Source organism: Epinephelus lanceolatus, chromosome 4 (assembly GCF_041903045.1).
Source record: "Epinephelus lanceolatus isolate andai-2023 chromosome 4, ASM4190304v1, whole genome shotgun sequence".
NCBI classification, from domain to species: domain Eukaryota; kingdom Metazoa; phylum Chordata; class Actinopteri; order Perciformes; family Serranidae; genus Epinephelus; species Epinephelus lanceolatus.
The window spans coordinates 13,847,296-13,874,304 of NC_135737.1; the positions used below are offsets into that span (position 1 = coordinate 13,847,296).

Consider the following 27,009-nt stretch of genomic DNA (forward strand, 5'->3'; position numbering starts at 1 on the left):
AAGATGTAGAATTGTCTGTAAATCAGAAAGTCCTCAAAGTTAAAAGAAAACAGAAATCATGTTTCCAGGCATATCGTGTAACCATATCACCTCAAGTGCTCTGTGGCAGAGCGAGTTAAACCCAACCTAATGCCCAATTTAAGGGTCCAGTGTGTAGGATTAGGATGATATATTGGCAGAAGTGGATTATCATATTCATAACTATATTCTCATTAGTGTGTAATCACTTGTATAATAAAACTAAAACTGATACTGCACCCAATAAAAACTACATTAAATCTAAACAGTTTTAAATAGTAACAACTTAAGTGAAATAAACAAACCCTCTGGGAACCAGCTGAAACTAAACTGAATTTAAAACAAAATAAAATTAATTAAACTTACAATTGTGGCTTTAAATGGACCCCTTGCGTTTTTGTGTTTGACACCTTAGTTCTCCTACATGCTTGGCAACAATGAGAAAATTCAGTTCAGACCTTTACAGGTTTAGTGTGTAGGATTTACAGGGATATATTAGAAGAAACTGAATATAATAAAATGTTTTCTTTAGTGTATAACCACCTGAAAATAGGAATCACTGTGTTTTAGTTACCTTACAATGAGCTGATTATGTCTACAGAGGGAGTGGGTCCCATCTACGGAGTCTGCTGTGTTGCACCACCATGTTTCTACAGAAGCCCAGAATGGACAAACCAAACACTGACTCCAGATAGAGCTATTCATATTTCATGTCAGCCACCGTAGTCAGCAGCCCCTCCGCAACAAAAGTCGGAAAAATATATATATATTTTTTGTTGTTGTTTTTTTTAAACGTGAAACTGCTTTATTCAGTGTTTTCACAAGTTTTAATCACCTGGTCCGTTTGTTTTGGTGAGGAAGAGACCTCTGTGGATAATTCACTGCTAAATACCACTAAATCCCCCTAAATCTTACACACTGGACCTTAAACTCAAATAAGTCATGTAAACAAATATTTCATTTGTAATGAAATTTATTCCACAGTGTCCTTTTGTGCAGAAGAGTTCATCTCACATGTAAACATTTTTGCCTCTGTCAAAAAAACAAATATGAAAAGGCATTACTCTAATGTAGGGCAATGTACCTGTGCAGTACAGGGTTAAGTTTTAACATCAGTGTTAACACTTTCATGTTTAAGGCATTACAATGAATTAAAAGTATCAGAGGGCTGTGATGTCATAATGCTAGTACCAATAATTGCCTCGAGTCGAGCAGACAGACACAACTACAATTTTACAGTGGTATTTAAATGTAGAAATGAGGACTGCATGTAAAATGATACTAAACTGTGTAAACTGTGTGTTAACTTTAATAGAAATGGATGCAAAACAAGATGCAAACTCAAAGTCCTACCCACATCCCAGCTAATAAAACTAAGACATGACACATGGCTGTGCTTCTACTACAGTGCATCGTTACTCAACATGTGCAGCTAGAGTTCTTCCTCTGCTGTTAAATCTGTCCACAGCCTATTCACATGTTGATTTTCCAGTTTAATCACTCAGTTAAATATTACACCACAGTTCCCTCAGATGGGCTCTGATCTGCGTTCATACTGGCTGCTTGTGAACGCAGCCCTGTTGATCCGGCTCAGTGGGTGGTTAGCCTCCTCCTCCAGGTTTGGATACCTGCTCTGCTCAGGTGGCTGCACCTGCCCCTCAGTGGTGGGGCACCTGGTGGTGAGAAACACCCCTCCGATCACCATCATAGCAAAGGAGATCCATCCGAGGTATAGTGCGGGTCCCCAGTCTCTCCTCAGCAGTGTAGCACCCTCCAGTGGCTGACTGGTGTGATGGCACGTCCAGGCTGTGGGAACCAGCAGCAGGATTCCAGACAAAACAAAGAGAGCACCAGAAAACACTTTGATCTGGCCACGCTTGGGGAACCACACTAACCCCGCCGCTCCAATCACCACAGCAAAAGCCCCGGCTCCAATGGCCGCCATGATGAGGGCTCTCCACGTCCGAAAACTTCCAGACAGAGACATGAGAGACTGGTAGAAGGAGCAGTGCAGGCTGCCATCTTGGGCCAAGTCCCAGTGATCCCATTGCAACCACACCCCATCCCAGTAGGCTGGCAGAGTAGCGGTGGTGTTGTCCACGGTGCCGCTCACCGTCCACAGAGCCAGGCAGCGAGTCAGAATGGCACAAAGCCACCCGGTGAGGGCCAGACCGAGGGCAGCGAGCTCCAGCTGCTGCTCCATGACCACGGCCTGCCTGCTCCTCCTCTTTACTGTAGGCCCGACTGCCTAACCAGAAACAGCTGGCGGCAGGGTGGGGTGTGTGTGTTTTTCTAAACGTGTGTGTGCATGTGTGAGGGAGAGACCTTCTGTGTAGGTGTGTGTGTGAGTGTGTGTGCCTGTCTGGTTTGCATGTCAGTTCAGAAAGGGGAAACCAGTTCTTTGGTATTCATGAAAAGAAGGCACGGCCTCGCTGCAGCTGGGTGGAGGAGGGAAATCCCTCTGTTTTCTCTGCCATGGTTTCAAAACTATCCCTTTCTCCCAGTTTCTGTGCAGAGGCAAAGACAAAGCTTCCACTGTGTTCTGATTATTCAGCCACTGTGTCGTGCTTCTCAGACAGAATTTGATTTAAAGAGCACAAGTTCTCAGTGATCTGTGTTCTGACAGTAGCAGTGGAGCTACCAGGAGGAGAACAATGACACCTCATTTAACCTCATTCAAAAGCAATACTTTGCACTGCAGATTACTGATTCAACTGGAACGTGTTTACTCCACTGTGTTTATTTTGAATTCTAAGATGTAACTCACAAGCACACAAGCTCTGTTTATAATTTTACTCAAAATGGTGGCCTAAACATGATCAGTTTAACTTTCTAGGGGTTAAAAATGCATGCAGATTCATCTACAAGGGTACAAATCACATCTCTTGCTTTCTCTGTGAATTCTTCATCAGACCAAGGAAAACCACATTAATTTGGACAGATTGCATGCAAAAGATGTCCCATAGCGGTATCAGGCATACAGTGAAAAACACTGATCAGCCACAACATTAAAACCACTGACAGGTGAAGTCAATAACACTGATAATCTCGTAACAATGTAATGTACTGATGGGAAACCTTGGGTCCTGGCATTCATGTGGATGCCCCTTGACACACTCCACCCACCTAAACACCGTTGCAGACCAAGTATGTCCCCTGATGGCACTGGCAGATGGACAGCATTCCATGCCACACCACTAAAACTGCTCAGGAATGGCCTGAGGTATGTGACAAAGAACTCAAGGTGTTGAGCTGATCACCAAATTCCCCAGAACCCAAATCGAGCGAGCATCTTTGGGATGTGCCAGAACAAGTCTGATCCAAGGGGGCCCCACCATGGATCGGACTTGGCTCTTGATGCATGGAGACAGGACTTGTGGGGGTGTCCTGTGGTGTTTCGCACCAGAGCATTGGCAGGGGATCCTTTGAGTCCTGTGGGTTGTGAGGTGGGGCCTCCATTGATTGGACTTGTTACGGCATGTTCCATGGATGGTGGATGGGATTGGGATCAGGGAAATTTGGAGGCTACGTCGATGCCTTTTGCTCTTTGTCACATTCTGCACATCCATTTATGTGATTTGACATAGTGTGGTGTCCTGCTGGGGGCGCCGCTAACATGGGGGGGCCCTTTAACAGTGTTATGGTGGGTGGAGCATGTCAAGCGGCATCCTCTTGAATACCAAGACCCAGGGTTTCCCAGCAGAACATTACATTGTAATGAGGAGATCAAAGATATGCACTTCACCTGTCAGTGGTTTAATTGTTGTGGCTGATCCGTATATATTCCCCATATATAGAGAAATGGAAATTCAACTGCATGTTTCATGTCATCCAAAGACTGACTCTGTATATGTCTTGTATTGACACCTCTGCGGAGAGAATTAAAGTATTGATAATGGTCACACAAAGTGTCTTAAAGAGAGACATCAGTATTTTTTTAAACTGGATGCTATTTTCCCTTTCACTCGTGGCATTTGTGCACAGACAATTTACATCCAATAAAAGTGCTTGTTTTTGCCACCTACAGGCTCGAATTGTGTCTAACATTATGAAAAGTGTAGAAACTTGTCCCTGGGGTAGCTGGGTTCTTTACAGACCTCTGCAGCGGCACACCAGTTAAAGCATGAGGACCAGAGATGAGAGCCATTCGACAGTTTATTTTTCTTTCATAGGATTTCCTCTTTAAACAGATGACTGACACAGATGATTTAATGGCTTAATGTTAAATGAATAATAATCAATAAACAAAGGTACTCTTAACAAATCTGAAAAAATTCACAGAACTCATTCCCCATTAAACACTTAGACAGCAATAACTAAACGCAATATCCTCAGCGTACTCAAACAATGCATCAGGTGCACAGTCGGCTGGAGAGCATGGAAAGCACCGTATGCAAATCAAAGGAGATGCTGGGCGGGCCTCTGATCCAGGCCTCTTATCAGTTCAGGTGTGGCCTGATAGGTTGAGGTTGAGTCCCGCCCATCAGGACTGGACAGGAAGGAGCATTTTCAACACAAAGGACCATTTTGTTTAACCCACCAGACTACATTTAAACAAACAGTAATTCTATCATCATAAAACACACTTCATTCGAAGCTGACAGAAATTAAATACAACTTTCAAAAATTGTCCTGGTGCATCTCTCAACTGTTCCAACAATCACCAACTCTGGTTTAAGTGAAATAAACCCAGTTCGATGTGAAAATATGCCGGCTCTATATATGCTAAAATTTGTGCTTTTTTAAATGGAGTCTGGTGGGTTTGCCAATGCCGATTTCTAGGCTTTTACAGGTTACATAAAAAGGATCTTACTCTTTGACAGAAAGGTCTCTGTGGGGATCCTTTCTATAATGTTTTCAGAATAATAATCTGAGCCTGTCAGTGGCAAAAACAAGCACCTATAGTGGATGTAAATTGATGGTGCTCAATTGCCCTGAGTGTTTACATTGCAGTCTGTTTCATGGCTGCGGGCTGCAGCCCTATCGCTTAATACGAGACCAGTTTCAAATATTGTTGTTCCTACTGGTCACTTAGACACAAAACATGGGAAATGAAGGTCCAGGTTGGAAAATACCAAAGGTACCCTTTAAGGAGAGAAAATTCACAACATATTAGAATAAATTGCAACATCAGAGTCCCCTCACATATTTAAACATGCTTTGTTTTCAATATCTTTATATAGTCTGTAAATATCTGTATGTTGCCAACTGCATTATGTCACACAGTTCAGTACATTTATATTTATGTTAAGCCCTCCTCACTTCACACATAGTTCTTGATGGCATAGCTGCTGTGTGTGGGTGTCCTGGCCAGTGTGTACCCGGTGGAGGGGAACCTGGCCCTCTGTGGTGGGCAGCTTGTGCACAGAATGGCTCCTCCAAGGAACAGCAGACCAGATGTCACAAAGCCAATATATATGGCTGCTCCGAGCTCCCTCTTCAGCACCTCGGGGACGCGTGGGTTGTGAAAGTCATGGATGATGGAGTTGGCTGTCCAGGAAACAGCAACTATGGTGGTGAGGGCTGCCAAACAGAAGATGGCCCCAGAGCTCAGCACCACCCGAGCTTTGATCCTCGGGTGGCTCAGGCAGTTGGTGCAGCGTGCTCCCAGGAGGAAGATGAGGAATCCCAAACATCCCAGAAACAGGCTGATGCAGATGAGACCACGGGCCGCCTGGAGGTCTGGTGACAGGTCCAGCAGGGCATCATAGAGCTTACACTGCAGCTGACCTGTGTACTCACTGACACAGGTCATCCACAGACCCTCCCAAAACACCTGCATGACCACCAGGTGGGTGCCGATGAATGCTGTCACCTTCCACATGGGCAGAGCGCAGATCAGGATGGTCCCGGCGACACCTATCATGGACAGGCTGATGCCCAGCTCCTGCACAGCCATGGGACACTGTGCAGAGTCACTCACACCCTGCTGGGAAACACAGAGGGAGCAGAGCAACAAAAACATGTAGTTATTATTCAGAATGGACACCTGTAACCTCCCTTTATCACATGTTATGTTGTGCAGTATTTTGCTTTGTGATATGTTTCTTTCATTAGTATAGAACCTAAAGGTGTTCCTCTGGATCAGATCAACATAATGTTCATGTATGGCTTTTTATTTCATCCTCCAACAAGGAATTATTTAAACCAAGTAAATATAGAAAAGAAAAGCTAAGATAGATAGACATTAGATACAAAGTGTCACCATGCAGATAAACTGTGTTCACTGTTATCAGATGTAACCGCAGAGAGGCTTTTCTCATAAAGATGACGACGTCTTCCCTGAAACTGATGTCATCTAACAAAAATGCAGGGATTTTCTAACCATGGATGCAAATGGCCACCAGGGAGCAGTGTGTCACAAAAGACAGACAGAATGACAAGGAATTGGGTCACTGCTGATCACTGGAGGCAACAAATTCCAGTGAAGTGTCTGGGATGTAAATTTGATAAGATGCATCTTAAAATTCAGTTTTCGAATTTGAGAAAAATGCATTTATAGAAAGGGTTACCTTCTGTTACAGGATAAATGCTGGCCTGGAATTTGAATATGCTACTTAAGTGATTTTAAATAGCTGGGTGTAATCAGCTATTTTTCCCTTAAACTGAATGTTTATGTGGTGTTGCAGAATTACCCTCATCTGCAAGAGTTTTATCACACTTTTAGATTTTTTTTTTTTTTACAGATCTCTTACATATTTTAGATCTGTCATTAACTTGTCAAAATGTTTCATGACCAAAGCTAAACATAGAGTACTGTCTGACACCAGGAAAAACACCTTTTACTGACAGCTTTATCAGTTAAAGTTGTGCATTTATTCCACCCATTTTTTGATAAAAAATCTTATTATGAATTAACAGTGTTTGAAAGGCTACTTTTGAAATGTAATAGGTTACAGATTGAAAGTTACCCTGTTATATATCTAAGAAGTGACGTAACTTTAAATTACTCCATCAAAGTAATGTAAATTATAACATTTGATTACTTTTTGATTAATCTTCTACCAAATGTTTTAAATGAGGCAATAAAGTTGAGAAGTCCTGAAAGTGCATAAATGTTACTCGTTTGTCCTTGTGGCTTTGCTGACCTGCTTGGCAAAATATGGCAAAAGACGACATTCCTGCACATTGAAAAGATACAAAATAACAGAATGATTTTATCTTTTACGTAAAAACATTTTACCAAAAAATAATCTATTCAGATGAAACCCACTTGTGATCCCCAATATTCTGATTAGTAACTGTAATTTTTAACATATTTTTTTACTCAGTAACTGTAACAGATTACAAATACATTTAATTTGTAATTTAATTACGTTACATGTTGCCAGTTATTCCCCAACACTGGACATTAGTGTCTAATCTTTGCTTCTTTTTAAATGAGCTGTTCAACTGGAAAAAGGGAAATGTACGGTATTTCATCATAAAAGGGGATTTATGTCTGACGTCCAAATCTGAGCCAGACTGAATCGAACAACTGTGAATGTTATGTGAGTAATGTGAAAGTAAACTGCTGAGAGAGCAGGAACACTTAGTGGGGAAATTTTGAGCATTTGAAGCCTTTCAGACATTTCCTGTGGGTCATGTGACCCTCCCTTCTCTCTGATCAGCAGCCTGATACAGTAACATGAGAACAGCCCCATCAGGTTGGTGCGACTGTGAACTTAAAACAGCAACACTTCAAATCAAAAACATCTTTCAAAATCAGTTTAAAGCCTAATCATTTAAAAGCCTCAGGAGAAAAACTTTTGTGACACATTTGCGTTATCTTTAATTACTGTAATCTAGTTTCTCCCCAAGTATTTACGACAGCGATGTATGAAACGTATTAAAGCAGGTCATGATTTTAAATAAAGTGATCAGTCAACAGCATTACAAGTCTCTGAGTCACCATCTTCGTTCCCTGTGCAGTGATCTTTGGTAAGTCCCTGACAAACAGGTTTTGTAGGTCCTTTGTGCATTTTTTAAATATACGTGAACATGAGGCATGACAGAAGCAAATCCTACAACAGAAGGTCATTTATTGTGAAAAAAACAGAATCACAAATATCAAAGGACAAAACGGTGCAAAGTGCAATTACAAAAAGATTTTTTAACCACTTTTCCAAACATGTAAAACACAGTTTCTATAATTTAATAAACTATCACCTCATAGATGTTCATCACCAAGAGTAACATCAATATTCAAACAGAGAGCATATTTATACAACAGTGTGTTGCTCTTACAGGACAAAGTGCATATTTCCTTCATTGTGGGTGTATGTCCTTTTTCTTGATGTTTCACAGCATCTGATTAAAGTCCAAGCTTCCTTCACTTCTCGGAGACAAAAACATCCACCAGACTTCTCTTTGTCCCTTTAGAACTCTCAAATATATGTCTTTGTCGGGGTGTTAGACCGGTATGAGTCATCTTTGCTGTATCCTCCAGGCTGGTTTAGGAGATACTTCACAGAGGGGGCCTCGTCCTCTTTGTGGGGACAGCTGGCACACAGAAGCGCTCCTCCCAAGACCAACAGCGCCCCGGCCCCCCAGCCGATGTAAAGAGTGGCCCCGAGCTCTCTTTTCTGGGCGTCCACTAGTACAGGGTTGTAGAAATTCCTTATGATGATGCTGGCAGTCCATGAAACGGGGATGATGCAGAGGATTCCACTGATGATCAGCAACACACCTGCTGCCACAGAAGCCCTCGCCTTGGCCCTCTCCTCTGGTATGAAGTTTGTGCACTTTCCACCGGCGAAAGCTATGAGGATCCCCGCGAGGCCTACGACGATGGAAACCACCACCAGAGCGCGGGCCCCCTGCAGGTCAGTGCTCAGAGCCAGCATGGAGTCGTACACCTTACACTGCATCTGTCCCGTACTCTGGACCACGCAGCTCATCCAGATGCCCTCCCACATGACTTGGGATGTCACTATGTTGTTGCCAATGAAGGCAGTGACCCGCCACATGGGTGTGCCACAGACAATGAGCACCCCGATCCAGCCAAAAAGGGCCAGGACGCATCCTGCCATCTGCATTGCCATGGAAGCCATCGTCGTCTCTCTCTGAGTGTCTCTGAGAGAATATTAACAGCTGATCAGGTGTTTATGTTCATCCGAAGCAGAGTGAAGAATGGGAGGCGTGAGAGACTATTAAGGACACATTTGAGGCCCTGCCAAAGAATACCAGCTGTGCAGGATTCTTTGTGTGAAGGAACAATAAAGGTTGGGGTTTCGCTCATTCTTCTTGGATGGAGATGAGGATCGTGTTACACAAGGTTTTGTTGGTACTCTCAACAAAGAAAAGGATGTACGTGACAGAAAATGCACCAACTTGAAAATGTCGGCAGTTTGATTGCAGAGTGGAGAGCATGAGGAGTGAGAGAGACAGCATTTGCAGTATCAATGACACAAGGGCCACGAGTCTGCAAACAGTGAGAGTTAAATAAATCCAACCTGCCATTCACAACACAGTGTCAAGGCAAACAGAGATTTGTCTCCACATGTATACATACCTGCATCTATGTGTGTACACTGAAAATAAATCCCTGCTGGTTGTGAATGAAACAAACTTTGAGAGGCAATGCGTCATTGTTGGGGGCCAAATTGAAAGAACAGTACCTACAGACCTACCCACAGAAATCAGCTCAATGTTGAGATTGTTTAATTAAAATCAAGATTTTTTTTATCACCTCCTGACATATAGTGCTTTATGAGACTTGTCTGGTTCTAGGAGAGTTGTCGCCAGGTAGAAACTATTGTCCTCAGATCACTGTTGTGGCCACAGCAGCAAAATGTCACACCATAAACTTTTGTCTTTGCTCATGTGGGTCTTTATTAGCTGCTGCAGTACTGCAAGGCCATCTGTCTGTTTGACATATTTCAAAACACCTCTAAAAAGGTGATGAAGATGTGTTTGAGATTTTGATTTAGATTTAGTATAATTTTATTGTCTACTTAAAGGAACAGTGTGTAAGATTTAGGGGGATTTAGTGACATCTAGTGGTGAGGATTGCCAGTTGCAACCAGCTGAATCTTCTCCTGGTTATAATTCTTTCAGCATTCATTGTTCAGGAGGGTTTTACCGGGAACTGCATAATCTGCAGAGGTCTCTTCCTCTCCAAAAGAAACGGACCAGGCAGGGGTGAAAGTAAGCTGGTATGGTCCGGTACTGCGTACCACTAAAAGATTCAGTGGCGGTACGCAGTACCAGGAAGAGGAGAGAGCGGCTGCCTGCTAAAGCCCACATTCAGAACCAGTCACGGCTGCACTTAAGGCCAGAAAATAGATCTGCTAGCAATACATGCAGTTTTAAACATCACTTTGTTTGTTTATTAATTGCTTTTAACTCGTTCCGAATTGCTTCTGAACCGTCCATGCTGTGTTTTGTGTCCATGCTGGACGGTCACGGAGCCTTGCTGCCCAGACATCTCCCTCTCTCCCCCAGCCCCCCTTGGGAGAGAGTCCGGTGGTCTCCTATGAGCTCAGCATTAGAGACGTGCAACACTCCGTAAATGTCATTCACTTCATCAAAAAATATCCCAATTAAAATCAGTAGCATAATAAGCAGATATGTTCCATGCTATTTTGTTTAATTTCAACAACACAGAGAACAGCTTGAACAAGCTGCATGTGAGCTAACGATCAGGGATTTCACTCTCAGCAGTACGTGACTGCGCATGCGGTTGGGGTGTGTTTGATTTATTGTACTGGGACGTTTGATTTTTCCACAGCTGGAACACGGACGTCAAAAAATGCCATTTGCACCGGGACAGGACAAACAATAAATGAAACCAACGAATCCCACACATTCTTATGGTTGGCTCAAACGCTGTCAGCGTGATTTAAATAGGAAATATTTAAATAGTTTATTGAGTTTATTGCGGATGTTGATCAATGTTTTATACAACGAAAAACAGGCAAAGAGGAAAAGAGAAAAAGAAAAAAATGACATGCAAGGTTTTAAGTGTTCATTAAGGTTTCATACATGCCAGCACCCTACACATTAAAACAAATATTTTACTATCCACGTTGTGAAGTGTTTCTAATTTCTTTCTACTCCATACAGGTACAGTAAAATATTGAAATGTTTTTATTTGTTTGTTTGGTTTTTGACTTTACTGCACATTGTGCATCTTTGCAAATAATTTCCGCCTTGCCATGTCTATGTCTGTGCATGTGCTGGTTCAGTCATAGAGTAGTATAATGAACCTCTCTATTGTTTCCATTACCTCCTGTGGCATGTCATTTGGGGCAGAAGACAACAGGGCAAGTGTAAGCTCTGGAAGCACAGCCTGTAGTCTCTTTCTCTCCAAAACAAACAGACCAGGTGATTAAAACTGGTAAAAACACTACATAGAGCAGTTTCATGTTAAAAAAAAAAATCAGTATTTTTTTTTAACGCCCTCATTGCTGAGGACCTGCTAATGATGGTAGCTGATGCAAACATGTGAATGGCCCTATCTGGAGCCAGTGTTTGGTTTGTCCGTTCCGGGCTACTGTAGAAACACTGCAGTGCAACATGTTGGACACTGTGGACAAGAACCTGATCACTATGTAGATATAAACAGCTCATTCCAAGGTGATAAAAACACAATGACTCTTATTTCCAGGTGATTGTACACTAAAGAAATCATCCTTTTTATATCATATTCCTTTTCTGCCAATATATCCCTCTAAATCCTACACACTGTACTGTACCTGATTTTGTGCCACATGGTATGAATTTTTCATGTAAATATATCCTTCAGTGCTTACAACTAGATTTTAAAAGGCTAAAAATAAAGTGTATCAGGTGTAACATACTGAGACATTTTAGAAACATTGAAAGTAGGAAAATAATTTTCACATTCAATGATTCATTTACTGAAACCCACTTTTCAATCAAGCTTTGTCAGACCATGATGGATTTGTTCCATTGTCTTCTCTGACATCAGTGAGTTTGGCACACAATCATTAACCCATAACAGGTTCAGGTAGATTCTCTCTCTCTGTAATGACAGAGGACGACTCAGGAATGTGAAACCGGGTAAAATGTAACAACACAGCAGGGTGTGTTCACACCAGTGAAACACCTTGTCATGCTGTGTTGACATTATGTTTGTGATTAGATGTCTGTGGAATATCAGAGAGGTCATTTCCTGAATGTCATACAGTGACATGTATTTATAGACAAGGACATAGATTTCGTTTTGACACTGGGTTGGAGGGGGGTCCTCCCCCAGTAGCATCCGACACTTAATTTCCTGCATTCTGGTGACTTTATTCGGCAATTTATGTTTGTCTTTACTTTTGTCAAAATAAAAGTCCTCTGCTACTATCATGTTTTCAGTGTGGGGGGGCAAAGGCACATGTTCTAAATATTAAGACAAATGTGTCCCCTGAATTCTGTGCCTATGTTTGAAGACAAATCCACTAAATGAGGTGACAAAACACACTGTTTGTAACTACCTATTTTTTTTCTACTGTTTACCTGCAAACCATATCACTGTGCAGAAGGAAGCGTGCATCTACTCATGGAAAACGGGCTCGTGCTTGTGAAAGTGCATGATGTAAACATTAATGGTGCCTTCATTGGCTGAATTACTTTGAATGAGTGGAAGAAATCCCTGCAACGCCACTCTAACAACAATGGTAACAGCAACCATCATTTCTGGGTAGACAACTGGCAATTGATTTGAATTGCGGAGCTATGTCAAATTTGCAAACTTGTTTATTTCCGTTGTTATTTTATGATAATAATAATAATAATAATAATAATAATAATAATAATAATAATAATAATAATAGAGCAACAACAATAATCATAAAAATAAAAAAAATAAAATAAAACTTTACATACTTTACATACTGTGTGGCTTTGGACAGAGGCCACAGCGAAACATATTTTAGCTGCTTTACTTTACACGCTAACTGATCAAAGCAGGGATAGACCAGGGGGGTGACTGCACATTGTGCCTCTTTGCAAATAACTTTCGCCTTGCCATGTCTATGTCTGTGCATGTGCTGGTTCGGTCATAGGGCAGTATAATGAACCTCTCTATTGTGGCCATTACCTCCTGTGGTATGTCATTTGGGGCAGAAGAGTTTCAACAGGGCATGTGTAAACTCTGGAAACACAGCCCATGCAGTCTTTTTCCCAAGGCCAAGAAAGCTTGATACAGTGTCACAGCCCGTCAATGCATGGAACATTGATGTGCCATGTGCTTTTACTCAGGCCCTAGCCCTGCTGCAAGTTCATGGGCTTCCATATGCGAATCAAAGCTCATGTTCTGACTGTAAAGTCTGATGCCCTTTTTAAACTGGAATTGTGCAAATTTGCAGGAAAGCCCAATCAGTCTTTTTTCAACTTGGCAGTATAAAACAAAAATGGGGAGTGCAGCAAAATGCCGCCTACCTACTTTTCTTTATACAGAATACGCCTTTTTCAGTGCAATGGGGGGCGTGAACAAGTAACAAAACGTGTAGCTCAGCATGTGACACATCAAACAGTGATGTACCCGAGGGAAGCCGCGGCTGGTCAGTCCTTCGGCAATTCTCTCATAAATTGGCCTGTCCTTCACCGTCCCCGTCATCTGACAGTTAATGGCCTCTTCATTTGCGAGGGCAAGGAGGGCGTGCAATTCCTTGTCTCCCCAGTTGCTCATCTTTACAGTGTCTTTCAGGTTTGCGTTTCCCTCTTGCTGCTAGCTGCTCGTTGTGGAAGGCCGCCTCGGTCTTTTTAAACCAAAAAAAGGTTCCGCCAATATGTCTACCCTACGAGGTGGAAAGTTGGGCACCTCGGATCAACTCGCCAATCCGGCTCTGTGTGTCTAAACGCTTGCAGCTTGCCGGCAAAACGGCCCAACATTCGCGGAAAATCTGGCAGTGTAAAAGGGGCTTGAGCCACTGCCACAGCCAGCACCACAACATCAGAATCAACCGTTTGAATCATGATTTTCTGATGGCCATTTCTTGCTGCATGGTCAACATGTAATAATATGCGACTGTTGGCTTCCTCATGTGTACAAGGGGCAATCGAAGACACATCTAGGAGTGATGGCTTGCTGAGGACTTCCATAGCAACTCCATTGGTTCTGCAAAGTAAAATTACTGGTTTTGCCAATGTAGTCTTGGTGGCTCTGAGGTTATGGCTTCACTTCCCTGTTGGAAAGGCCTGTGTGGCAGAAGGAGGTGAAAATATTGAACAGATACTGTTTTTTGGTGGGGTTGGTTTAAAACCGAGCAGCAGGTGCTCAGTGCAGTTTAATTTTATATATGTGACACAAGGTTTTTTTCCCCTGAAAGTTACTGTAAGCAAACACTGTGATTTGTTCTATACACTGGCCTGCTGGTTTAAGCAATCACTAGAGCACCAAATGGATAAAAACTGCACAGCTGAAAATAGTCCCCAATGAACGCAGAATTTATTCATGTTTTTATAATGTTTGCTAAATGCTACAGTGCCCAGCAAGGACATTATTTAGCCATTTTAAGATCAAAATATACTGGACATTTAAAGATGAACAATAGAAACCAATGTGATTGGGCCTCAGTCCAGGAGACAGAGGAGGGAAGTAAGAAAATATTGATAGTGTTGCTTTAAGCCTTTTTTAATGGGATTTGTTGACAATTAAAAAAATGCAGAACACTTCAGTCTTATCCATTAAAATTAACAGTCAATCCTCAAACCTCATTGTAATCGTTGATTTTCACTGCTATCAATCATGTATTTAATCTTTAATCTTTTCTTTAACCAAGTCAAAGCAAGTACGTTTGAATTCAGATTGTTTAAATGCTGGTGGTGTGTGGGCACGGCTCTTACACGTTGTTGAAACTAGCACACTGTAGCCAGTTCTGTGAAAAAGACTAGACTGACACTCAACTCTTGAAAACCGGTTCAACCGGTTTGTCTGCATGAAGATTTCAAACATACTGCTGAATGCTTTTGAATACATGTTGTTGTTACACTCTCTCCTGCTTCATTATACATTCTGGTTTCTGACCCATTTAAATTTAAAACAATGACAGTTTTATTTCCCGTAAACAGTAAAAATAAATGCAATCAGTTGGACACGTGCACGTCAGTTACCTTTCTGTCAGCCAGCAGGAGAAGCTGGGTCATCACTGCATTAGTCAGCCTTGTAGATAAGATCAAGGTGAAAGATTTGCTTTCAGGCTGTCAAGACCAACATTTGAAATATGTCATGCTCGCATCTCTGCTCTTGAGCTGATTTGAGTTTGCAAATATTAAAATATATTACCTGTCTGACAAACATTTCTAACAGACAATATTTAGTTTTATGTCTCTGACTCTCTGCTCACTCACAATCTCGCTGATCTATATTATTTTATTGTGCTCATTTCATTGCTCTGGACTGCCATCTTTGAACCAAAATTGTTAATGTAAACAGCAAAAAAAGACCAAAGAACAAACTTAAAAAATAGGCACACATCATTTCAGTAAATATTTTATTACAAATCAGTGAATTCAGTAAACAAAAACAGTCTTTTGATATAACATTTGAACAAAGATGTTTGTAAAATATTTTTTACAGTAAATTCACAACATATCAAGGGTACTGTACAAGTGTCCTTCCATCATAGCTCCTGTTAATCATTAGCATCCTTCTAGCACAGCTTAGATTTACATTCAGAGGAAAATAGCTTTATATAGTATAGCTCTCATTCAGTCCAGTCATCATGCTGATGGGAGATTTTCTTGCCAGTACAACAGTTTCATACCACATCTTTTGCGCTGTGTTTCTCTTTGCTCAAGAAACACTCTCTCTTGCCTCCACCCAAGAAATCTGAATTCCTCAGAAAACCAGTTCTCACTGTGTTTCACTCAAAGAAAATGAGATACAACTTGTGGTGCTGTCAGAAAGTCACAACGAAGGAGGGTTACTCAAGAAACGTAAATAATTAGTCTTTCTCAGAAGAATTGACCTGTTAGACATAGGCTCGGCTGGAGACTGCAGACCTGGCACCAGCGTACTTGACTGGATACTCTGGACTCTCTTTGGGTGGACAGGAGCTGCAGAGGAGGGCACCACCCAGGATGAGAAGAGCAGCTGTGCCCCAGCCGATGTAGAGTGCAGCTCCCAGCTCTCTCCTCTGGGCGTTGGTCATGATGGGGTTGTAGAAATCCCTGATAATGGTGTTGGCAGACCAGCAGACGGGGATGAGGATGAGAACACCAGCACAAATGAAGACGATTCCAGCAGCAATGGCCACCTTAGCTTTGGCACGTGGCTCCTCCACAAAGTTGGTGCACTTGCCTCCAGCGATGCCCAAGATGATCCCAAAGGCAGCGACGATGATGGCAATGACCACAAGAGCTCTGGCGGCCTGCAGGTCCTGGGGTAGAGCCAGCAGAGAATCATAAATCTTGCACTGCATCTGGCCCGTACTCTGCATCACACAGTTCATCCACAAGCCTTCCCAAATGACTTGCGCTGTCACAATGTTGGCTCCAATGAAGGCCGTGACCTTCCACATAGGCAGGGCACATACAATGATTGTCCCCAGGAAGCCAATGATGGCCAGGGCGAAGCCCAGCATCTGTCGTCCCATTGACACCATGATGAGGTCTTGTTCGAGTCACTTGAACAGAAGCAGAGGAGTAGTAGTTTTCAGGAAGCAGGTCAGCTCAGCTCAGGATGTAAAGTTGAATAAAGTCTGTGGCTCACTTCCTTTGGTTATAAGGATGTCTCTCTTGAAGGTGGAGTCAGAATGTCCTTCCCTCTGACCTGAAACCAGTGCCATCAGTGACTTACCTGCCCAACCAGATTCTTCACATTATCTGTATGCGGACAGGGAGCAGTTTCGATGAGATGAACATCAGCCTCAATGTAAAAGAGGCTTGTAAAGAGGCACCGCCTTCCTAATTGAAACAACGATCTGCCAGTGGCCAACCTTTGATTGGGCCGTTACTGGATGATCAGGTCCAGTCACTGGTTTCAGGTTTAAAAAAAACACACCAACATGGGTGGAGGTATCACCGGATGTTAAATGTTAACGAAAGAAGCCTCCTTTTATGGTTTTACTCATTACGTCTGTTCATCAATCAGCACCATGTATTATTTTATTGTATCATCCTAGGAAGTGATTGCGTTTGTTTCCCATCAGAATGACTCACGTTGATCAGTGTCGCAGTTGATTGAATCACATTTTGCTTTTATTTTCACAAGGTTTATCTCTTTGTGTTCCTCAGAGGTTTACAGTGAAATAATAAAGTGATAATAAGATTGTTTAAGAAAATCCTTTGTTTTAATTCTTATAGATATAAGGAAAAAAATGACATTGGCTTTTTTCTGCCTCTCACTCACCCAGACACACACAAGGGCTCTGACCTTGTAAGATGCCAGATATTATTTCATCATATTGCGTAAAATAGAAACAGTATGTTGTGATAATGACTCCACAAACAGATACGTGAATATGTTTAACAAACATTTTATTGAAAATTGAGTAATTTCAAAAATAAAGTTGCATTCACAAAAAACAAACAAATCATCACTATATACAAAATGTGCTCTGTATGACAAAAAAATATATGTATCGACAGTGACTTCCTTATGAAAAACAACTCTCAGTGCACACAGCCATGTTGACACAATATTCCTCTAATATCAAGACTTCATAAAGATTTCTACTTCACAGCCCAAAAATCAAAAGTGGAAACATGTTACTGATGACAATCAAAATGTTTTAGTGATTGTTTAAGTGAATTCATCTTAAATCCTAACAGTGTATTGGAATACATACCATTCTCTCGAAATACAATCTGTATTTTGGTGCAATTTTGCTATTTAATCACATAACAAGTTCCTGTAGCTGAAAGTCTCAGGCAGAAATATCAGTCTGTATCCTCTTTCAGTCCTTTCAGTTTTTATAGGTATTGCCTGGGAGAGTATGTGGTCGGTGCTGCATACGGTTTGGCAGGTATGTATGATCCGGTGCCTGTGTACGGTCGGCTGGATGGGGGAGCATACACAGGGCCGTATGTTGCCGGGTTTGGCACTGGGCCTGCGTAAGGGTACATAGGCGCTGGTGGGTAGCCTGGGTATCCATACATGGGTTTTTGAGGAGGGCAGGATGTGGTGAGGATGATCCCACCGATCAGAAGAATTGCAGCAGAGGCCCAGCCGATGTAGATGGAGGCTCCGATTTCCCTTCTCTGTGTGTCAATGGTCAGGGGGTTCGTGAAGTCTGTGATGGTGATGGCTGCAGACCAGCAGACAGGGATGAGGATCAGGATGGCGGCAAGAATGAGGAGGCAGCCCCCTATGATCACCACCTTGGCCTTTGATGAATCTTTTTTCAGGCAGCCGGTGCACTTGGCTCCGATGAAGGTGATGATGAAGCCAATAAAGCCGAAGACGAGGGCGATGATGACCAGGGCTCGGGCGGCTTGCAGATCCGGGGTCAGCCTCATAACAGACTCGTTCAGCTTGCATTGCATCTGCCCGGTGCTCTGCATCACACAGTTCATCCACAGGCCGTCCCACACGATCTGGCCCGTCACGATATTGGCACCGATGTAGGAGGTCACTCTCCACATGGGGATCCCGCAGGTCACCGCCACCCCAACAAGACCTATGAAGCTTATGACCTGACCTGCCACTTCCTTGCCAATCCTCCCCATGGTGAAGAGGCTTTGTCTGCGGCAGGAGAGAGGAGCGTTTCAGCGTTCAGGTCTGGTCCTCTTTCAGAGTGACACAGCTCTCTCGCTTGTTGTTTGTCAGAGAATGTGCAGGAGGAAGGCTGTCTCGTCGTCAGGTGAGTTCTTCTGGCCAAACAAGATTCCTCTTCCCAGGGCCAGAGGAGCGGCACCCATTTTTAAACAATGCCTTGGTTTTGTTCTCAGAAATCACGCTTTCATATGCAGATTTCCCTGCAGTAAAGATGGGGTTATTGGATAGAGTTACAGCCACTTCAAAGGTCCTGAAACCAGCTCAAGACCATGACCTATAGCAAATGATTAAATTATGTCCACTCATTTTCACAAACAGGCTCTTTGCTGTGTTAATTTAAAATCGAAGTAGTAATTGGGCATCTTAAGACAACGTCAAATCCCCCACACACACGACTGATAAGCAAACAAAACAAAAAGCTAATGGAATTATCTCTTCTCACTATGAAGTTCATGTTATTTAAAGTCAACAGAGACTTTTACACCTGTTTGCCTCCACACTGACTATTGTAGAGGAGAGGATGGGAGGAAATTGTGAGCGACTCTTTGTTAACATAGAAAACTGACTAAAATAGCACGATTTAATTGTGTCTGTAGGTTTCATGTTCATACCAATGTATCTCTGCACTAAAATACTGGGGCATGCTCAATCTGAAAACAGTGTGCACTGTTTTGCTACAGTGCGCACATTTTCCAGGTTACAGAACAAATTTCCTTGAAGCGATGTGAAACCACAGGCTTTGATGTACACTCTTTTTCGTTTGGTATGTGTGTCAGAGGTGTTACCCAATCAGCAGCGACGTGTATACATGTATAAACAAAATTCTAGTTAAACTTTTCTTATTGTACATACATGTTTTGTACTGTTCCTTTAAGTGACATCGTGAAGAGGAAATGACATCATTTAATAGTTCTATGAAGACAAATTCAAATGCTTGTAAGTTTTGCTTTTCATTTAGAACATTTTTTGGTACGTTTTTATGACAAAACCTTCTCTGTCAAGCAAAACATATCCACCCCCAAAAAATACTGAGTTAGAAAAAAGACGCTAAAGTCATGATGTTGAAACCAAAAATACTTAAGAAACAGAATCAGCTGGTCTTTCTTGTTGAAAAGGCTCAACAGTTGCTTGTATCCCTGATGTTGAATGTATGCTGCATGGCAGTCTGGCAGGTGATGAAAGGGATGAATAAAAAGTTCACTTTAACATGGACTGTGCAAACCAAGATGTGACCCAGTCGAGACAGATACTCAGCCCTGAGCTGAGGGGGAGAGATCTGTTCTAACATTGATAACAAGTATCTTGATGGAGTGATGATAAGACACAGGAAACAAGTCATATCAGCACTTTGAATTTAAAAAAAAACCCTGCTACTTCCTAAGTTCCCTGAAACCTCTGTTGGGTAAATAAACTGTTGACACTTAATCTTTCACACACTGTTTTCAGTAATGTGATACTTCTCAAACAAACATTTCCAGTGTGATCCAGTGAAGATGCAAATTCATCTGTCCAGTTTCCCATCACGGCTGTAACCTCCTTGCATATGATGGATAATTCATGTCCACTGCATTGGTGCATAATCATGTCCTCAGCTTACCTTGTGATGTGGATTTTATTACCTCTTCTCCAGTCTCTTAAACACTATTTGAGTTTCTCAGAAGTAAGTAAACAGTAATCATCCAGTGAGTATAGAGTTTATTTACAGTAACAGAATATCACAAGGTTCAGAAATATAAATGTAGAATTTGCAGGCTGGGTAAAAATAAAAAGGAGAGCAGATAGAAATGCAGAGATTTTCCTGAACTCACGGTGTTTACTTATTGTTGACACTCCATTTGTTATTTAGACAGACGTAATCAATGCAAAACTTACTTTAGCAGAAATTATACATGAAGGCAGCTGCATTCCTGCCTTTATTTTCAGAGATGAATCTGAACGACAATAAAGATAATTACACTGTGAGAGCCTCACGACAATCCAGATATTTACAGAGACTAATAATAATCATGATTCAAATCCTAGTTTCTTATCAACCAGCCACAATATAACATAGATTCAGATTTTAAAGGGTGCTTACATTTTTACATTGTAGTTTGAGACATGTACTTAAGTTCCTTTTTGGTGTTTTCTAAACAGCTAACATTTTGACACCTCATGGCAAGAAAAGCACAGCTATAACATTGATGATGTTTTTGCTCCATGTCATTGTGACATTGAGCTAGCGTGCACAATTACAGTGCCCCAGTGGCACAATTAAATGGGATCTGTATCAGACACTTAAAATTAATGCTTTTTAGGACCTTTTCAAGATAATCTTTACTCACACAGTCATTATTTATGCTCTTAGTTACACAAAGACAAAACATCCACTGGCAGAAAGGTCACTTTGACACATTCTCTAATTGCAAAATCGACCTTAAAAAGATTGTGGCAAGCTGTGATTTCATGCTATATTTACATTGCCAGTGAATATACGAAGCAAACTATTATTTCTCTCTGTTGCGATTCTTGTGACCTCAACAGTCCATGTGGCAAGCGCTAACCATCTTATACGTATTGTCTTGACGTGGAGGCCGACTTCACAGGTGTGAATCTGGGTACGTAGTGGGGGTGTTCATGTTTGGGTGGGCAGTTCCAACACAGTAGCCCCCCTCCCATGAGCAGCAGTGCAGCAGCCGTCCAGCCGATATATAGCGCTGCTCCTAACTCATACCTCTGGGCTGCGACAACAAGTGGGTTATAGAAGTTGGTGATGATGGTGTTGGCAGACCAGGACACTGGAATAAGACAGAGCAACCCTGAGACGATGAACAAAACTCCAGCAAGAATGCAAGCCTTCGACTTGGATCGCTCGTCCTCGATGCAGTTTGTGCATTTCCCCCCGGCGATTGACACGACCACCCCAAAGATTCCAGTGAGAATGGAGATGATGATCATGGCGCGAGCGGCCTGCAGGTCCTGGGGCAGAGCCAGCATGGAGTCATATACCTTGCACTGCATCTGGCCTGTACTCTGAACCACACAGTTCATCCACATGCCCTGCCAGATGGTCTGAGCTGTGATGATGTTGGCTCCAATGAAGGCAGTGACCTTCCACATGGGCAAGGCGCACACCACGATGACCAAGAACCAGCCAATCAAAGCCATGGATATACCAATGAGCTGAATCCCCTGAGAAACCATTTCAGCGGCGTTGTTCCTCACACATTAAGATCCAAAAAGAAAGACAAGTGGAATGATGTGAGCTTGTATTTATAGGTTTGTGTGTGAGAAGAAGGGGCGCAGACATGAGGGTATGTGATACCACAGTCCTCAGCTCCTATTGGCTGGAAGGAGTTTACACACAAACAGAGACCCAGTGACCTTTAGTAGTGCTGACCTGCCTGAATCCAAAGTCTCAAGGTCAAATACACACAAAAGAAAACTTTTTTCCTTTCCATCAACATTTATTCTTCTAAACTCACACATTTATAAACCTTTAATAACAGTAATATGACACATCAGTAGCTAACCCTGTTTTTCTTCAAAAATGTTTCATAACTTTATTAACACTGTGCAGGTATATATCCAAGTTGTTCAAGAGAAAAATTGGGCAAACTACTGTGTTATGATACAAGTTTCACCTCTGAACAAGAATAAACAGGATGTGCTGTTATCAGGCACGTGCAGATAAATTCCAGGTGCCGCTAAAGCACCAACCCTTTTGGCCTCTGACTAGATAAGTGCCTTTTTTGCATGACATTTTTTTGTGTTTATTTTAACAATTTTATATTTTATCTTTTTACATTTGGTCAAAGCGCCCGACAACTGCATTTGAGTCGAGCCCCTCCCCCTCCCTCCTCAACTTGTCACAGTCACCACAGTCAGCGCACGCAAATCGGGCGCCCTGCGGAGCATCATCCACATCTCCCTGACCTGCCCTTATGGACAACCAGGTAACTATATTGTTTGCCCTAAGCATCGGCGTTGTTTGTCACTGTTTTTATGTTAAACCACAATTAAAAGAAGAACTCAATACTGTCAGCCTAATTTAGGCAATAACCCACTATTAAGATTAGCAAGTAAACTAGTCTGGCATAAAACCACACCGTCTCCCTCCAGCTCTCTGCCAGATTCCGCTTCACCAGCTGTCCGATGCGAGCTGAGGCAGACGCCGAATTGCTGTCCCATTTCCACGCGTCCTTATAAACCAAAACTCAACTTTAAATAATACTTACGTCCCTCACACCACGACTCTTATAATTAATTTCAACAAATCTCACGTGCGGTTTGGTGCTGCACCAGCATGCCGTGCGCAAAGAGCGCAGAGAAGAGGAGGAGCGCGCAGCCCCTGCACGCGTCTGTCTCTGCGATTCTTTAAGGACAATTGAAGCTTTATTAGAAGATAATTATAAGTATTAATGCGGGACTGTTTTAAAAAGAACGAGGTGTAGAAGAAAAATAGGAGAGGGAGTGGAGAATAAAGCGAGGAGAGTAGAGGACACTTAGCCTGATTGTTACAACTGAACATAAAGGCCGTTGTGTGGAGGTTAGGTTGGTTGGTTTATTGAACAACGCTGTTCAAATTTGTGTAAAGAATCGCTGATTTTAAATGGTTACTTATTTTATAGACCACTAGAGTGTACAGTGTGTCACTGTTTAATTTGCTGATGCCTGTTAAGAATAAATGATAAAGGTGGATAGCTGTTAGGTGCATATAGTATAGATATTAAGATCTCTCATATATAAGCTTGACAGACATTGTCCCAGCTTCCCCACGCTTTTCCCACATCAGCATCTGCCCTGCAGTAAGTCTGGTTATGCTGTTTACAGCAAGGGGCAGTGTTGGACAAGTAATGACTCAGACAATGGGGGAAATGTTTCCTGTATTAAAAAAAAAAAATCAACATACAAGTCATACTTAATTGGGATAATACAAAAACCCTTTACATTTTAAACAACTTGTATAATCTATCAGTCAAATAGTATAATCTAGAGTTTATGTTGTTTTATTATAAAGTAGTTTTCATATGTCTCAGTTAAGACCACCTTTTATTTTATACTTCTTTTGTCAACTTACACTCCAGAAACATAAAACTTAATTTTTCAGGGTATGAATTAGGATCATTTTACACTATAGACCTATTAAATATTTATTTTGGATACTTGATAATACAGAATTTTGTTTTACTTTTGCAAAATATTTATTCTTGGTTTTAGTTACCAATCAGCTCAAATCTGTGGGTTGTGTGTGTAGCAGAGTTCATGCCTTCTTTCTGAAGCCTCCATTTTGAGAGGAAGCTGCTCTAATGAAACATCATAAAACATTAAAGAACACACAAAACATGATCATTCAATGTTGATAAAAAATATTTATTTACAGTTTCAGACAGTCACATATAAAACACATTTTTAAATGAAATGATATGAAAAAGGGCACAAATGGATGAAAACAAAGAAAAATGAATCAGCAGATTAACTTTCAAAATGTTGCTCCGATATGTATATATTTTTTTACTCCCATCAAGCATTGTGTCACTCAGTCCATCTTGTCTGGGTGTGGCCCACATCTCCTCATCTTGGCACAGATGAAACAAATCTTGAAGTGCTTTAACTCAACATGAAATTTTCAGCATAAAGTGTGAGCACAATAAAATCATTGTGAAATTCAAATCATACTCATTGTGTCAACACAAATCAGTGTCATGGACCACAAAGCATTTGACTCAAGTCTCTTTTCAGTCCCTTGGCCTTGTCATTTGGCTTCCCTCTCCTCAGACGTAGTCCTTGGGTGCAGTTGAACGGTTAGCTGAGTACTTGGCAGAATAGTTATCCTTGGGAGGGCAGTTGGCACAGAGGAGTGCACCACCCAGGATGAGGAGGCCTGCAGCCCCCCAGCCGATGAAGAGTGCAGCTCCAATCTCCCTTTTCTGAGAGCCTATTGTCAGCGGGTTGTAGAAGTTATTAATGATGGTGTTTGCCGTCCAGCACACAGGGATGAGGCACAAAATACCAGAAAGGATGAAGATCACACCAGATGCCACGCCAATTTTAGCTTTGGAGGCATCGTCTTCCACGCAGTTGGTACATTTGCCTCCTGCAATTGCGAGGAGGATGCCGATGATTCCAAGCAGGATGGAGATGATGATGAGGGCACGTGCAGCCTGGAGGTCCCGGGAAAGGGCCAGCATTGAGTCATAAACCTTGCACTGCATCTGACCTGTGCTCTGGACCACACAGCTCATCCATATGCCCTCCCAGGTGGTTTGAGCGGTGACAATGTTCTGTCCAACGAAGGCTGTCACTTTCCACTGGGGAAGGGCGCAGACAACGATGGTCCCAATCCATCCAATAATGCACAGGGCAGTGCCCAACATCTGAAAGCCGGCTGACACCATGTTTCCTTAGAAAGCTTCTTGCACAAAAAAGTCCAAAAGTGTGTGTCTCTGGAAGTCAGTGGAGTCTTACTTGAGAGATCCCCAAGAGTAAATGTTTGAGTGAGGTTGAAGTGGGTCTTTTATACACTTAACTCGGGAGGGGCTTGACAGGCACACATTGTCACACAGAGCTGTGACGTGATGACTACCCCCACCCCCACTCCCAGCCGTGGGCATGTGTCATCATGTCAGTTTTTGTCTCAGTCAGGTAACCGTTGCAGGTGGAAAAGCCACGCTGTGACTCACAGGTATTGAGATCAGTTAAGCAGAACAAAATACCTTCAGCCACACCCTCAAAATTATGGTATTGGCCATTAGGAAACTTTTTTGATCCTGTTTTTCGTTTCACAACTTTTTATGTACTGTGGTAACACAGTACATAAAAAGTTGCCTTTGTGAAGTGAGAGCCATGTGTGTACAAAATGTTCACTGTTGGGGAAACTGTGAAGAACAGCTCTGTATAAAGACGGTTATTTTGTATTTTTAAGTTCACCCAAATGTTTCCTAGATCTAACAGTTGTACTTTGCAGATGCTCATGATGTTTGCATGGTTTAAACAGAAGATGCAGCAAAGATTTTATCAGAGTGTCAGGCCTCAGTGCAAGATAATCATTTAAGTTAAGTCATATCTTTCATCTTCTGTTCAGTTTGAGATGAAGGTGGAACCCACAAACTTTTACAGACCAAATATTGTATGAGTGAAATGTATATATGTCAGAATAAGTATGCAAGTACATAAACATACTATTCCCTTCCTTACTTCACTATTTCTTAGTCTTAGAATTAAATACTTAGTACACAGAATTTTTAAAGATATTTTTTGCCTTTAATTGACAGGACAGTGAAGTGTGGAGAGAGAGAGGGAGTGACATGCAGCAAAGGGCCACAGGCTGGACTCGAACCTGGGTCGCTGCAGCAACAGCCTTGTACATGGGGCGCCTGCTCTAACACTAAGCCACCAACGCCCCGGTACACAGAATTTTGAAGGTTTTAAAGTGGGGCTGTATGAGGTTCTTATACTATACGTATACTTAGAAAGCAATCAATACAGTCCCAGTTTGGAGAAGCAGATGGGAATACTTCCACTGAAGCTCAGCAATGCACTGCTGTGGATGGGGGTTAGCAGCAAAATGTATTTTAGCCACTTAAAAAAAGGCCTACCTCCAAAAGAATCAGTATCAGTTTAGGTGAACACTATATGGAGAATATTTTCATAACTTTACCTTACAGTCAGACTGCCCTTTCCTTTGGCGCTACATTTTCTCAGTCATAGACCGTCCATATTCCTCTGCAAAAGCCCAATTGTGTTGTGAACTATATTACGGCAAAGGTCAGAGAGTGTTGTTGGGCGATCACACTGGAAAAAAAACCTTCACTTTACTAAAGATGGTGCCTGCTTATGGTTTTCTGGGCTGTTAAAACAAAGACATGAAAACAGCTGAGGCTAGTTACACTGAATGTAGACATCAGCACTCCAACTGCAGTGAACATTTCTCATAAGACGATTATGTAAAACCACCGCCCAATAAGCAAGAGAGGCACTTACTGAAGAGCACTAAAATTACTCTAAATACCTACAAATAAATGAAACGACTTACCAAACAACCAGTAAAGTGGGAAGTGCTGGCGACCTCTGATTCACAAAGATCCTGAAGTTCTGCCATGTTGGTGGTACCTCTCTGGGACAGTGAGCATGTGTTTACAGTTCACAGTTAGCATGTGCACATCCTGGGTCTCCAGTTTCCACAGAAGTTTCCTGTCTCTGTTTTTGGCCTGCTCAGTGTCCCTCTGCAAAAGTCACTGTCAAAATTGCTCAGTTTTTTTATTTCCTTGTATTTGTTGTCTCTTCCATAAACCCCTGCCAGTCTTACCCGACCTGTGGTGTAACAGTGTGTGGCACAGCTGAACTTTTGCGTAAGA

The 27,009-nt window shown here is 42.1% G+C and overlaps 4 protein-coding genes and 1 pseudogene across 4 annotated transcripts; all 5 read right to left on the reverse strand.

Annotated features, from left to right (window-relative positions):
- Positions 1–973: 973 nt before the first annotated feature.
- On the reverse strand, positions 974–26,779 carry LOC117259126 (uncharacterized). Its single transcript, XM_033630359.2, has 3 exons — positions 26,688–26,779; positions 5,288–5,947; positions 974–2,266 (listed from the first exon to the last, which is right to left on the reverse strand). Exons 1-3 carry the CDS (start codon positions 26,751–26,753, stop codon positions 1,547–1,549), a joined length of 1,446 nt encoding a protein of 481 aa, XP_033486250.2. The 5' UTR covers positions 26,754–26,779; the 3' UTR covers positions 974–1,546.
- On the reverse strand, positions 8,020–9,138 carry LOC117259127 (claudin-like protein ZF-A89). Its single transcript, XM_033630361.2, has one exon. It carries the CDS (start codon positions 9,048–9,050, stop codon positions 8,385–8,387), a length of 666 nt encoding a protein of 221 aa, XP_033486252.1. The 5' UTR covers positions 9,051–9,138; the 3' UTR covers positions 8,020–8,384.
- LOC117259128 (claudin-4) lies at positions 15,430–18,753 on the reverse strand. Its single transcript, XM_033630362.2, has 2 exons — positions 18,001–18,753; positions 15,430–16,334 (listed from the first exon to the last, which is right to left on the reverse strand). Exons 1-2 carry the CDS (start codon positions 18,622–18,624, stop codon positions 15,927–15,929), a joined length of 1,032 nt encoding a protein of 343 aa, XP_033486253.2. The 5' UTR covers positions 18,625–18,753; the 3' UTR covers positions 15,430–15,926.
- Positions 20,352–21,878, reverse strand: LOC117259130 (claudin-4-like; annotated as a pseudogene).
- LOC117259129 (claudin-4-like) lies at positions 24,005–25,146 on the reverse strand. The gene has a single exon (XM_033630363.2). It carries the CDS (start codon positions 25,048–25,050, stop codon positions 24,427–24,429), a length of 624 nt encoding a protein of 207 aa, XP_033486254.1. The 5' UTR covers positions 25,051–25,146; the 3' UTR covers positions 24,005–24,426.
- Positions 26,780–27,009: the final 230 nt, after the last annotated feature.